The sequence below is a fragment of the Lepus europaeus genome, chromosome 1 (assembly GCF_033115175.1).
Source record: "Lepus europaeus isolate LE1 chromosome 1, mLepTim1.pri, whole genome shotgun sequence".
Lineage (NCBI taxonomy): Eukaryota > Metazoa > Chordata > Mammalia > Lagomorpha > Leporidae > Lepus > Lepus europaeus.
In genome coordinates, this window is record NC_084827.1 from 18,215,254 (window position 1) to 18,228,726 (window position 13,473).

At 50.4% G+C, this 13,473-nt stretch overlaps 1 protein-coding gene across 1 annotated transcript in view; it reads left to right on the plus strand.

Annotated features, from left to right (window-relative positions):
- The window catches only part of COPG2 (COPI coat complex subunit gamma 2), a 135,816-nt gene extending 122,344 nt beyond the window's left edge, over positions 1 to 13,472 (plus strand). Inside the window, exons 21-24 of the mRNA XM_062199635.1 lie at positions 11,233 to 11,330; positions 11,996 to 12,134; positions 12,404 to 12,502; positions 12,931 to 13,472. Coding sequence (XP_062055619.1) covers positions 11,233 to 11,330; positions 11,996 to 12,134; positions 12,404 to 12,502; positions 12,931 to 13,061 — 467 coding nt within the window. The 3' untranslated portion in view covers positions 13,062 to 13,472. The remainder of the gene's footprint in view (positions 1 to 11,232; positions 11,331 to 11,995; positions 12,135 to 12,403; positions 12,503 to 12,930) is intronic.
- Position 13,473: the final 1 nt, after the last annotated feature.

The window sequence follows — 13,473 nt, forward strand, 5'->3', positions numbered from 1 at the left end:
TGTTGCTCTGCTCTGGTCCTATGGCCTGGCCTGGATACCGCCCATCCCACTGAGCAGCCCCTGCGATCTGCTAGCACCCCAACTTTGCAAGCTGCTTTCTACCCCTTTCCCTTTACTGGCACCTTCCCGGATGCTCATCCCTTCCCCCTGAAGTCATGTGATGTTTCCGCCGCTGTCGTAAGCACCTCCAGTCTCTCTCTCCTCCAGTCAACTCCGACTCCCCTTGCATGCCACCTGCCACCTGCCCGTGGCAGCCAGATTCCACCGTCTCTCCACTCTGTTAAACCTCACACAGCCTGTCTCCAGCACGCCTTCCTCTGTTGCATGCAAGGGTCCCTCCTCATTGCCCAGCTGCACCCATGTCAGCACTGGAGACGCGCCCTCAGCACGCCACCTCTGCACTCGCTCTCCTCTCGTTTTCTTGAGTTCATCTGCCTGCAGCATGCTGCATCCTGGTGCTGCCATTTGGCCACAGTCACGTCCTGTCTCAGTTGCTCTCCCTGCCCTCTCAGTGTCTCGCCACAGCCTTCCTTGAACTGGCCGTTTCTAGCAAGTTCCCGGGCCACTGCCTCGACAGCTCTGCTCCTCGGACGTCCTCCTGCCTCTCATGCATCGCTCACTGGCCTTCGCCACACCGCGTTCTTTTCTCCCATGGGTTTCCTGCATGCTCGGGTGTGTGGCCTCCACGCTCACTCTGCTCCTTGGTCCGGGCCGGGTCACCCCGGTACAGAGCCTAACCGGATCCATTTCTCTTTGCTCTGCTCTTTACCATACCTCCTGCCACTGGGCCACCTGTGTTCCGCCATCAGCTCCAACAGACTTCAAAGCTCTCACCTCCTCCCGCATCTCCCGAGCCAAGGTTCCTTATTTTTGTGGCTTTCCTCCCCTGCTGCACAGCCAGGAGCCAGCGATCTGCCGGATCTGGGTGCTGTCCGAGTTCATGAATTCGGGGTCAGTCACTAGTCCGCTCAGGTGTCTTCCCGTCTTAACCTGCCCCGGTCCCGCGCTGGAGCGCTCAGGCAGCTCAGCTCAGAGACTGCACCGAGCCAGGTCCTCAGCAGGGATCGAGGCCCACGGCCCCCAGCCCTGTGGGCTTCATTCAGCTCTCCACACAGGGCTTCCCTCAAACTCCAACACCATTCACCCCACCCGGGACAGCGTACTGAGGGAGCACCTGCCTCGGACTCTCCCACCCGGCCCACATCTCTCTTCTCTCTCAGGCCCCCCACGGCCCAACTCCACCTGACACAGATGCTACCTTCTCCCTCCTCACACTCCTTCCTCATCAAGATGCTGCCCTCCCTGTGTCCCCATCCCCTCAGCCCTGCCTCCTCCCAGGCACAGCCACCACTGCCCTCACCCACACGCCCATCTCAGCCTCACCACCCACTCAGCCCCCACCCCACCCCCACCCCCACCCCCACCCCCACCCCCACCCCACCCCCACCCCCAGGTGCCTCTCGGCTACATCCACTTGCTCGCTGTCAGCCTCGTCGTCCTGTCTCACAGGCCTTTCCCCCGCGTCTGACAGTCTGGACTCTGACGCCTCCCGGTGCCCCTGCGCCCACTCTCCCTCCCCTTTCCTGACACTGCAGTATTTATTGTTTCCGTCCGTAACACAAACCCGTGCCTCTCTTTCCCTTTCTGTTCCTGTCACTTTTTCTCCATGGCTGTTGACACTTCATTTCAGTTTTGCTTTTCTCAGGGACTGTGCATCCTAATGTGGCGTATCCATTCTGCACCTCTTTCTCTTCTGACATCCTGAACACCACTTCAGCCCACGCCCACGCCGCCCCACCACGTGCCACCCGCAGTCTCTGTGCGGCAGCCGCAGTCCTGGCTGGATACGACGTGTCAGTTCCAGTCCCGTCCTGCAGCTCCCTGTCCCACCCTCCCCCTCCTCCTCTGTTTGGCCTTGGATTTAAGTACACAGCTTAGCCTCGCGTTTGCACTCTGTTCCCGAGATTCTGCGCTGACCCACAGAGCTGTCTCCTGGCCGCTTCCTCTCCATCCTCACCCTTTTTCCCTAAAATACTCTTGGTCCATCTTCAGCCCCATGGCCCCATGCTTCTGCAGACCCCATTGTTGATGGGTTTCCTGACTGGGATGCCGAGTAGCCCTGTGTTTACTCAAGTTAACTCTGCCATGTTGTTAAATCCCAAAGCACTCTTAGCGCGTTTCCTTCTGCATTTCCCCTGGTTCCCTCTGATAAGATTACAGCGTCAAGTCTTGTTTCTCGGCTGTCATCCTCACATTACTTTTCCCATCTAAAGGTAAATTGAACACTGACTTTTTACCCACTTTCTTGGTCCTCCTGTTCTGCTCTGGGAGAGCCTGTTTTGCCAACTGCGCAGACACTGTGTACCACTCCTGCACACGCACAGGTACCCCCAGTAGTACTTGCTGTCTTGCAGTCTTTCCTGCCTCCCACCCCAAATTGCTGCCATTCTGTTTGGGGCCTGGCAGGCCCCCGGCCGCTTGCCTTGCCTCACGTCCACTGCACTGCCATCATCTCCACTTTCCTCTACACTCTGCTCTTGGTCATGAAAACACACTTTCCCGGCCACTGCCCTGCCCGTGTCTGGATCCTAGTTACCACTGTTACCTCCTCCTTTCTTGTAACAGCCGCCGCACACGGTCCCATACAGCCTCCATGCTTAAATAACAATGTCTAGTAGTAAACACGTTGCAGTTCCTTACATTTGAAACAGCCCTCCTCCTCCGTCTCCCTTTAAAAACCCAGCCTGTTTTCTTAACCATCACTAAAACATTATGATAAAAACATTTAAGTATATTTTATAAATTATTTAAAAGGACAACGGCCTAATTCCTGTAATCTGTCCACTAGCAGACACGTTTGTGAGTGGTACTAAATGATCCCATAACAAATGCATACACATTTTCTTAATAAAATATAGAAAGGAATATTCTGGGAATGTTTACTTACCAGTTGGCGAGTTGCTTGAGCTGTCACAACCATATTGTGGGAAGGCAACATGTTTGAAACCCTTGAGCATAGGAAGTGAGCCTATTGGTAGAAGAGCTAGAATCGCAACATACACATATCACGCACAGACTTACGTGTGTAAAAACTTCACAATAACAGGTATTTAAGTTGTGTGAAGGTACGGCTAGTGGTCTCTAGTGGTCTCAAGTCGTATTTGCCACTTTACACTCTGCAGATTCCAAACCCAGCCTAATCCATGCACTTTTCCTCTCCATCCAACCCTCTTTTTTTTTTTTTTTTTTTTTTTAATGTACAGTCTCAGTTACTTGTCTTACTTTCAGCCATGATTTCTTAACTTCTTGGCCAATTTTCCCTCACACTTGGGGGGTCTTTAATAACTGCCTTTGATTATTTCTCCATTGTCAACATTTCACGCCTTTCACCCTCACACATACACGAATGCCAGATTCTGCATAACGAGGGCCACCTCCTTATGCTCTCAGCCAGTCCTCACGCGGCAGCATTCACTTGTCTGTGTAAAGAGTATCCACGCCACACCCAGCCCCCTGACCTGGGGTTGTAAAGGTTTCCACCAGCGGCTGCTGCGTGGGGCTCTCGTCACCCATTGCCGTCTGCCCTCCCTTCAGTCCCAGCTTGCCCGCGGGGCCAGCCCGTCCAGCTCCTTCCTGCTCAGGCTGCCTGCGCGTTCTAGAGCCAGTCCCTCCGCCCAGGACTCTGGTTTCTTCAGTCACGTCGTATCCGTCTTGTCATCACAGCCCCTCAGCTCCCTCCAGTCCATGCCGTGTTCCCCTCACTCCCTGTGTTTTTCTTCTGTCGTGACCTCGAGCAAGTACAGAACAACAGCCATTTCTCCCGTCAACCTGTGCGACTCCCTGTCGTAAACAACTTGCACACGGCTTTCCTACTCCTCTCTCCTTCCCCTCGGGCTGCCAACTCTGTTCCCTTCCTCTTGAAGCCGGATCATTCCAAGGACTATGATCATCTCTTTTGCAAATGTATGCTCCTGGTGCTGAGCCTCATTGTTCCAGCCTCCTCCATATTCCTTAATGCCTTCACTCTGGACTGAATCTGTCTCCAGCCTCCATGCAGCCTGCACTTGGCTAGGGCTCCTGCACTGGCCCTTCAGTCCACATGACTGTCCCTTTAACCTCTCATTCTGTTGAGGGCACCAGTGGCTTCAGGCCTCTTTCCAACAAAGCCATTTGGGCAGTGACGTATCCTACTCCAGTTCTTACTCCATGTTCTCACCTCCCTGTGTCCTCTCTTGATTGCTGTTTGGTTTAACATACGACTCTCACTCAACTTCCAATCCTAATGTCGGTCAGTGCCTTTCGTCCTGGCCCTTCTTACCACCCTTCCTTCCTTAACCTTTTACCAAACTGCAGGCTTTGCTCCCTAGCCTAAATCCTACACCTCTGTTCTTTACTTAAATATTAGCTTCAATTGTTATCCACTTGGTCCTCCTGTCTTTTTATACATTTATCTGTGGTTTTTTTCACGTGACACCCAGTTCTATTGTGACAGATATTATCATACTTCAGCAGGTCCTTCCTAATTTCCTTTATTTGCATTTTCATATGTAGTATCACATTATCAGCTTCTGTCTGTAATCAGAGTGACAGACATTCTTCTCTTGAGGTATACTCCTTTTAAGATGCCCTCCCACTCTCAAATACAGGTCCTCCTCACCCCTGCAAACTGCTCAAAGCAGCAGTTCCCAGCTGCTATCAATGGCTTTTTATCCAGATTCTATCCTTTCTTATCAACAAGACTCCAACTTTACAGCCTCCGCATTCACACTCCCACTGCACCACTTCACATCTCGGCCACATCTGCTTCAGTGTGTACTCGAGACTTCTGTGACGCTCCCTGGGATGATTTACCTCCCCCCCTTCCAAGGAAAATCACTGCATGAATTTGATTCGTTCTCACATATGTTTTGTAAACTTTAATGACCACTTATATATCCATAAATGTATGTAATGGGATCTTCAAAGGTTGAAATGCCTGTGTATGTATTTGAGTTTTCCCATCAAAATTTCAAGAGCTAGTCTGCTTTTAGTGCGTAATACAGAATATTTAACGTGTTCGACCCCTGAGCTCTGGCACGTTTCTGGCACGCCAGGTTATCTGCCTTTCAGCTCCCTGAGCCCTACCCTGACTTAGGCAGTGCTCACATTATTTCGGATTGAAGTCCCTCTCCTCCCTCTCCCTTATTCTGTTATGTTCTGCTGTATCTTCCCTACCTATTTTGGTTTCTGTTGTTTCATCCTAGCAGTGGATACCAGCACCCTGGAGGTTTGCTTCCTTCACGATTCCCAGCCACTCCCCCAGAAATACAAGGAGTCTTTCTACGGCCAGACCAGCCCCTTGCTCCCTAACTGTACAGGCTTGGCGTATTTTAAGATGCTGGTAATACCCTCTTAGGAAAACTCACCTCAGTGAGACACCTTCAGCTTTCCTGTTAACCAAGTGTTTCCTGAGAGAGTTGCACCCGTGGAATTAAGAGCTAGTCTACTCCAATTCCCACTCCCAGCCGGGGCCTTCCAACTGCAGAGACACCGTCCCTCACCACTGAGCCTCCCCTCCAGCTTCTCCAGTTGGAGCCATTTTGAGCTCTTCCTGGTTTCCCTGTTCGGGATCTCTCGTCACCTGATCTGGCTCCCTGCGTGTCACTCCCTCTGCTGCTTTTCACTAGTTTCCTGCAGAAGACATCGCCTCGGCCGGCTCACTCTTCCTTCTACTCCACCAGAACCTAGGTCCAGACGAGGCGCCGTAGGCCACCAGTCAGTACCCGGCACTCTTCAAATCGCCCTTTCCCATCAGTTCCCTGTTTGGCCCTAGAAGACCAAGCTGCCTCATCTCCTGTCTGTGTTGCCCCTGCTTTCAGCTGCTGCATGTGCGTCACTCTAACGGGTCAGGTGGCAGCTCTGGGCCCTTCCCTCACGGTGGGCACCCACCACTCAGCCCACCGCCACTTCCCCCCTCGTCCACCGCTCAGCCCACCGCCACTTCCCCCCGCGCCCACCGCTCAGCCTACCGCCACTTCCCCCCGTGCCCACCACTCAGCCCACCGCCACTTCCCCTCATGTTGGAAGTTCTTTTCTGCGTGCACTGTTCTCAGTTCAGCCCAGGCTTCCACAGGATCCTCGCCAGTGGCCGCATCTTCTGCCCTTCCCACCTGGCCTCTCTCCTGTCTCTGCTGACCACACCCATTACGTGTATTTTTCCAGCAAAGCTTCCAGGACAGCAGAAACACATGCCCGCAGTTCTCACTCTGCCAGTCACTGCTCGTTAGTGCACAGTTGTCAGATTCCCAGCTCGTGTTTCCTCTTGTTCCCATTTAGCCCTCTTTGATGCCCGTCGGTACGTGCTCTACTCTGCCGTGTGTTCTGCCCCCTAGCCTGACGCACGCACCCTCCGTCCGTACGTGCTGTCTGGCCGCCATCCTCGGCTTTCTCCTCCTCCTCTGCTGCTTCTCTCACTTTCAGCAAACGCTCCTTACGCAAGGCTCCCTCTACATAGTTGCCAGTCTGTCCTCTTGCCTCCTTAACCATGACCTCTGGTGCTGCCATCTCCTGCCCGTCTTCAGCTGACCTCATGTTCTCTGTAGGCTCTTCCACTGCTCCCTGTTACCCACAGCACTGCTTGTCATCTGCTACCTTTGTGGCATTCTCATGGATCTGCTCATCTCGTCCCTTCCTCCATCCCCCCTCCCCATTCTCGATATGTTTGCACTCAGTTTAGTCCAGACCTGCACAGGGTTCCTGCCATTGGCCAGCACTCAGATCTGTCCTGCTTGACTTCTTGACTTTCACTCTGTTGGTCACATTTGTTGCTGTATCACTCACGCAAAGGTTACCAGATGGCGTGCCCTCCTAACACCAATTTTTTTTTTTTTTTTGACAGGCAGAGTTAGACAGTGAGAGAGACAGAGAGAAAGGTCTTTCTTCTGTTACTTCACCCCCCAAATGGCCGCTACGGCCAGCGTGCTGCGCCGATCTGAAGCCAGGAGCCAGGTGCCTCCTCCTGGTCTCCCATGCGGGTGCAGGGCCCAAGCACCTGGGCCATCCTCCACTGCCCTCCCAGGCCACAGCAGAGAGCTGGACTAGAAGAAGAGCAACCGAGACAGAATCCGACACCCCAACCGGGACTAGAACCTGGGGTGCCAGTGCCGCAGGTGGAGGATTAACCTAGTGAGCTGCAGCGCCGGCCCACACCGATTCTTAAATGGCCACTTTCTCTGTCTTTGGTTATAATCTAGCTAACTCACATCTCTCTACTAAATATGCAACTCTGCCATTTGTCAGGTTTCCTAATTCTGGCCCTCCTTAATGCCCTTCCCTTCCTAAATTTTGTGTCCTGTACCCCAGCCCAAACTTTACTTCTTACCTCATTTTTTTTTTTTTTTTTAAGTTTCCAGCTCCCAGCTTCTCTTTCTCCTCCTCTGTGATATTTTCCAACGAAACTCCTGTCACTTCTGAGCAGTCCTTACCTAGCAGGTGACTTCTAAGAGCAATGTCAGCAGCACATGGTGCAGTTACTACAGTGCCATAGCCACCTGTCATCCCTGAACTTCCCACCTCTCCACAGAAGAAACGGAGGCAGAATTTGTTCTCCAGAGGCCCTCCCTCCTCGTCTACCCATTCCCCAGCCGACAGCAGCACCCACTCTCTGGACACACTGCCCGCCTCTCCTCGCCCTCCGAGAGCAAGTTCAGGCTCTCTGGAGTTGCCAGGATAGCCCTGCGTCAGCACTCGCCCTCGGCGCGCCCTCACGCACTTGGCCTTCTCGTCAGCCGACCCCTGGCAGCTTCCCTGCGGAGCCTCAGGAGCTGGCCCAGGGCTTCCTCCTGCTCGGGGCCTCCTCCCACGCCCTGTACACCAGGCAGACCTACCTGAGCTGACAGGCTGCCCGTAACTTCCGGCTGAGGCCTCCCCCCGTCCGATTGTGTTCCTTTCCTTCCAGCCTGTGTTACTCCTCTTCCCCCAGGAGTGCCGTCTCCTCTTCTGCTGGAAACCTTCCTTCCTTAGTGACCGACTGCTTTTCACCTGAGGGCCTCTTCAGTGCCGCCTCTCCCCACCCCTCCTCCTCCCTGCTCCCCCTCAGCAGTGCCCCCGCCCCGACTTCCTGGGTGGGTGCACGCACCCCGTGTTCGGCACTCACTCTGACCGTCCAGGATCTCCTGCATGCACACTGCGTCTCTTCCTGTCCACTTCAGCCTGCACTGCTGGGATCCGCCTGTTCCAGGGCCTTTTATCACCTTCTTTCTCATCTCTTGCCCTGTTGACACACTTTTTCTTTAATCGGTATTTCAGCGAACTTTCTGGAGTCGTTGACTTATTTTGTCATGGCCTCCCCTCCAGTGGTTGAGGATGGCTGCTTCTACCCAGTTCCCCCACTGCCATGGGTCACACTGCATGTTCTGTACCTCAGCCAGGTCCGCACGTCTCCCTCCGTCCTTAGCTTCCAGCATCCGTATTTTCTTTAATTCTGTTTTCCTAAAAAATCTCTGTAGTAATTGACTCTCATTTTCAGTCAGTCCCCACAAGACAAGCCCCATTTCTGAAAACAATTCTCATGTCAGTCCTCAAGACATTCTTCCCTTATCCCCTGTGATGATCTGTGACCTGGCCTTGATCATGACGCTGACGTCGTTAGATCATGACACTGGGTGCACGGGTGTCCTCTTGCCCTGGGAAGGCCCCTCTGACCCCCTCTCCTCAGCAGCTGGCAGGGTCGTCCCCGCCACCAGTGTTTCTACCGGAATTCACTTTAGATTCCATACAACCTCTCATTGTACCAACCAAACCGGTTAACTAAAAACCAGCCACAAAGCGGTCAGAAACAGTATTCCCACTAACACCATTCTTACCTAATCCTCACCCATTTCTCTGTGTCATGTACGTGTGTGTCTTCAGTTTAAGACAGCTAAGTTTGACTGTCAGTCTTTGATCCACCATTCATCCCGATTTTCTCCCGTTTCTCTTCCTCATTTGCCTACAGCCACTCCTTAACCTGAACCACGCTGGGCTCACAGAGCTTATTTCTCAGTGTCTGTCCCGATTCGTCACCCTTACGTGGCCATGGCCTTTCTCCCTGCCATGTCTCTTTCACCTTTTTAACACTTCAGTGACCTGGTCTAATTTTGTATTAAATTCCACTTATCTTTTCCCTTTTCCGCTAAAGAAAACCCTACCTTAATTTAAACATTGTTTCTTCTGCCCCCTTACTACACAGAAATAATTCTACAGTCTTGATACACTCTTCCTCTCTGGGTTAACCTGCTACTCTCATCTGTTTAACATAGTCTTCTGAACTCTCACTCATTCTTCAGTCTTCCCACCAGAGTTTGAACTAGGCATTATCTTACCTAGCTTACCTCTGTCTCTTCATTGCTTCAGCTCACCAGACCCCCTTGGAAACTCATTGCAAATAGAGTACTTTGCAGTTTGTTCTCACCAGCATTTTTGCCTTAACATCCTCATAGTATTTCCAACCACTTGTGGACTTCATGGCCACTTTTCTTTTTCACTTATGTACCTTCCTCTGCTTGCCAAAGATCTGTTGCATTTTTCAAGATCCAATTAAACTGTTGTATCCTTTCACAACTTTTTAATAGTTGGCCCAGGCTGTTTCCTGCAGCCATACACAGCACTATACTAAAACTTACATCCTAGAATCTGTGGCATTGAATTGTAATGTCAAATAGATATATGAGGCCAGCGCCGTGGCTCAACAGGCTAATCCTCCGCCTAGTGGCACCGGCACACCGGGTTCTAGTCCCGGTCGGGGCACTGGATTCTGTCCCGGTTGCCCCTTTTCCAGGCCAGCTCTCTGCTGTGGCCTGGGAGTGCAGTGGACGATGGCCCAAGTGCTTGGGTCCTGTACCCCATGGGAGACCAGGATAAGCACCTGGCTCCTGCCTTTGGATCAGTGCGGTGCGCTGGCCGCAGCAGCCATTGGAGGGTGAACCAACAGCAAAAGAAGACCTTTCTCTCTCTCTCTCTCACACTGTCCACTCTGCCTGTCAAAAATAAAAATAAAAATAGATATATGAGCAGCCTGTGTGAGTGCACACCCCCTCCTCCCATACACACAAACCCTACTCTTCAACTCCTTAACAGTCGGGTCTGAGGTAGATAAAAGATAACTGAAGTGTCTGACATGTTACTTTCCACCTTTACATAGTGTCAGCGTGTGCGACACTCACTGCAGTTGGATGGATGGGTGGGTGGTTGGGTGGAGTTTAAAGTTAACATTCAGTGGTTTAAAGTCTTACTATCCAACCTGACATATACAAAAGGGTCTTCAGAAAGTCCAAGGAAAAATGAAACTAAGATACATTTAGTTTTGTGAAGACAGTTTTGAAATCCAGATTGTTCATAATATACACTTTCCACCATGTGCTTCTTGAAGACCCCTTGTTATCTGTCTCCATGGTTCTATTCTCCTCTCCTTGCCTGTCCCCAGGGAACTTTCCAGCTTCCCAAGTTCACATTTTTGTGTAAGCTCTTTAGACCATGGATGGAGGGATTAGACCCTAAATGCCTTTTCTTCATCCATGCTTGCAAAATGCACTCCTTCACGCAGCTCGGAAAATCCTGTTTTCAAGACTTCGCTTTCCAAAAATGTAACCCCCACTGTTTCCCGTCACCTCTGCCAGTCGTCTCAGAACATACAGGTACCTACTTGCTTTTTTGCCTTCAGACACTGGCTTTACCAACACTAGGACTTCATTAGTAACTTATTCATTGTACATTAAAAGTTGACATAAAGCCAAGTCCAGTCTGGCGATCTGTGGACCCACTGTCAGTCCACAGTCCAAAGACAGCATTGCTGTTGACATTGATGTACTTGGCCAGTGGTAATTTGACAGTCTTAGGCTCTCTACCATCAGTGTCTTTTGCTTTGTCAGGTCCTAGAACCATGGTGGTTTTTTACCGTACTTATTTTTCAACATATAGACCCTTTAACAGGCAGGCAAAAAGCCCCTGGATGTTTACCCCTGCTTTCTTCATATGAATACAAAATCGAGTTTGGCCATGACAGCTTTTCTGTACTATTCTAACCCACAATGGAGAACAGACTTTAAAAATCATACCTGTTGGGACCACTTTTCTGCCCCATTAGCAGACTGTTTTTGAGCGATCTTGCCCTAGAAAACAGGTCACACGCATGTTTAACTTGAAAACGTGGAACACGGTGCGGGTGCAGATCTGCTTCCTCCGGACTGACATCGGCTTGCCTACTCTCTCTCTCAGTTGCAGGCACCTTTAGCTGCACCATGAGGTTCACCGTCCGGGACTGTGACCCTAACACTGGAGTCCCAGATGAGGATGGCTATGACGATGAGTATGTGGTGAGTCTGACACCTTCCAGCATCGGGGGACTGCTGCTCTGCCAGAGCCTTTTACTAGGGACATCCGACGCAAGGTTTCTGTTCCTACACAGATGACAGTTAAGGAGGACCTCTCACTGAATCCTGGGATGGATGCCAAGGAAAATGGAGATTTACCACTTGATAACTAAAACAAACTCACCTTTTCCTTTATGATGGGATAATTAAGAGATGAAAATAATTACATGATTTTCATGCAATTGTATTATAAAAAATAGGCTTTATTTGAAATGGTTTTTGATTTTGTTGTTATTCCAGCACACAAGCTAAGTAGCCAGATCATGAACTGAGAAACCTCCACAGAATGGAGGAAGGAACTGCCCGAGAAGGGCCACCCTGTGATGGGTGCAGAGTTCAGGAGGTGCTGGGTGGTCACGTGTGGCAACCTCACTGCTTCGTGCCTCAGGCCTACAGATGTTGACCTGAATTTGGCTCTTGTCAGATGTCCTGTTTTCTTGCTAAGACCTGTGGCAATGCATTTATCCAGACTACGGAAAGTATTGTGGGCATGGCATTTTTCATAGGTTTCTGCAGGGATGTTAGCACAGAATGAGGAGGGATTAGTCCCTTCCACTTTTCTTTGTGCGGAAAGCACGTGTGTTTGACCCCTGCTGCTTACCCGCCAGCTAGAAGATCTGGAAGTGACCGTGTCTGACCACATTCAGAAGGTTCTGAAGCCTAACTTCGCTGCTGCCTGGGAAGAAGTGGGAGATACCTTTGAGAAAGAGGAGACCTTTGCCCTCAGTTCTACCAAAACCCTTGAAGGTGAGAAGGGTTTTGCTACCGAGGGGTTACGTAATAGCAGTGTTAAAACCTAAAAGGCTATCTGTTAAAGAAACAAGAACTCTCATTTCTCTAAGGGCTTTATAAATCACTCACTTAGAAGGTCCTCATCATCTGAGTCCAGCCTTCTTACCGTCCTGTAGCCTCTCTCCACAAATCATAGCCCCCTCCCCCTGAGCTCCCAGCATACACTGGTGCAGAGGTGGGCCCCTACCTTGTCTAATGCTGCCGCATGAATCTTCTCAACACAGAAGCCGTCAACAACATCATCAGCTTTCTCGGCATGCAGCCGTGTGAGAGGTCAGATAAAGTCCCGGAGAACAAGAATTCCCACTCACTCTATCTGGCAGGTAAGAGTTCCACTGGACTTCCCATATGTTTTTGTTGGAAAATTCAGCAGAACAGGGTGTAGGTAGGGCTCCCACGTCCTGCCGTCATCCTTTCATCCCATTAATGAGTAGCAGTTTGAAGCTCAGTCAAAATGAACACTTGGTTTGCACGCTATTCTTATTTTTTAGGTTGTACATTCGGCCTGGCCTACAGATACTAATCTCACCCCACCCCTTTTGAGTACCCCACTGTTGTTGAGTACCTTCTATGAATCTGGTCTCATGGGAATATAAAAAATAAATTTTAAATTTATATGTAGGATTCAGTTCCCACAAATCATTAGAAAAGCTCAACTAAAATAATAGAAAGGAGATCCAAGCAGGGCATAATAAATCGCGTCATTCAGAGCTTGTTTTGCAATAATATGGTTTTCCTTTTTTTCTTTCAGGTATATACAGAGGTGGCTATGATCTATTGGTGAGGTCCAGGCTCGCCTTAGCAGATGGAGTAACCATGCAGGTGACAGTCAGAAGCCAAGAAAGAACACCTGTAGATGTTATCTTGGCTTCTGTTGGATGAGATCTTCCTGGGCAAGAAGTTAATGGACACTTCGCTGTAGGTGGGTTTGAGGCTACTGGCATGAAGTTCCCAGAATCACACCTTCAAAGGGTAATGACTTTGGAGAAGCAAATTAAACATTCAGCCCTGAGCCAGCAGATCAAGCAAAATCCGTCCTTATGCATGGATTCTGTTTTATTTCCTTTTTCTTTTTCTTCACTTGATATGACAGCGTTGGTATGACAGTGCAGCATTGGGTGAGCTTGAAAATCAAATACTATTCTATCCTTTGGCTGCTTAACTTCATTATATTATTTTCTTTTAACGTGTGTCTGAAAGCTCCTGGCAATGTTGGAAAATTTTATCCCCGAGGGGTGGCGAAAAGGGGGGAGGGGAAGCCAGAGTCCACTTTTGTCACAATTCATTTTTATTA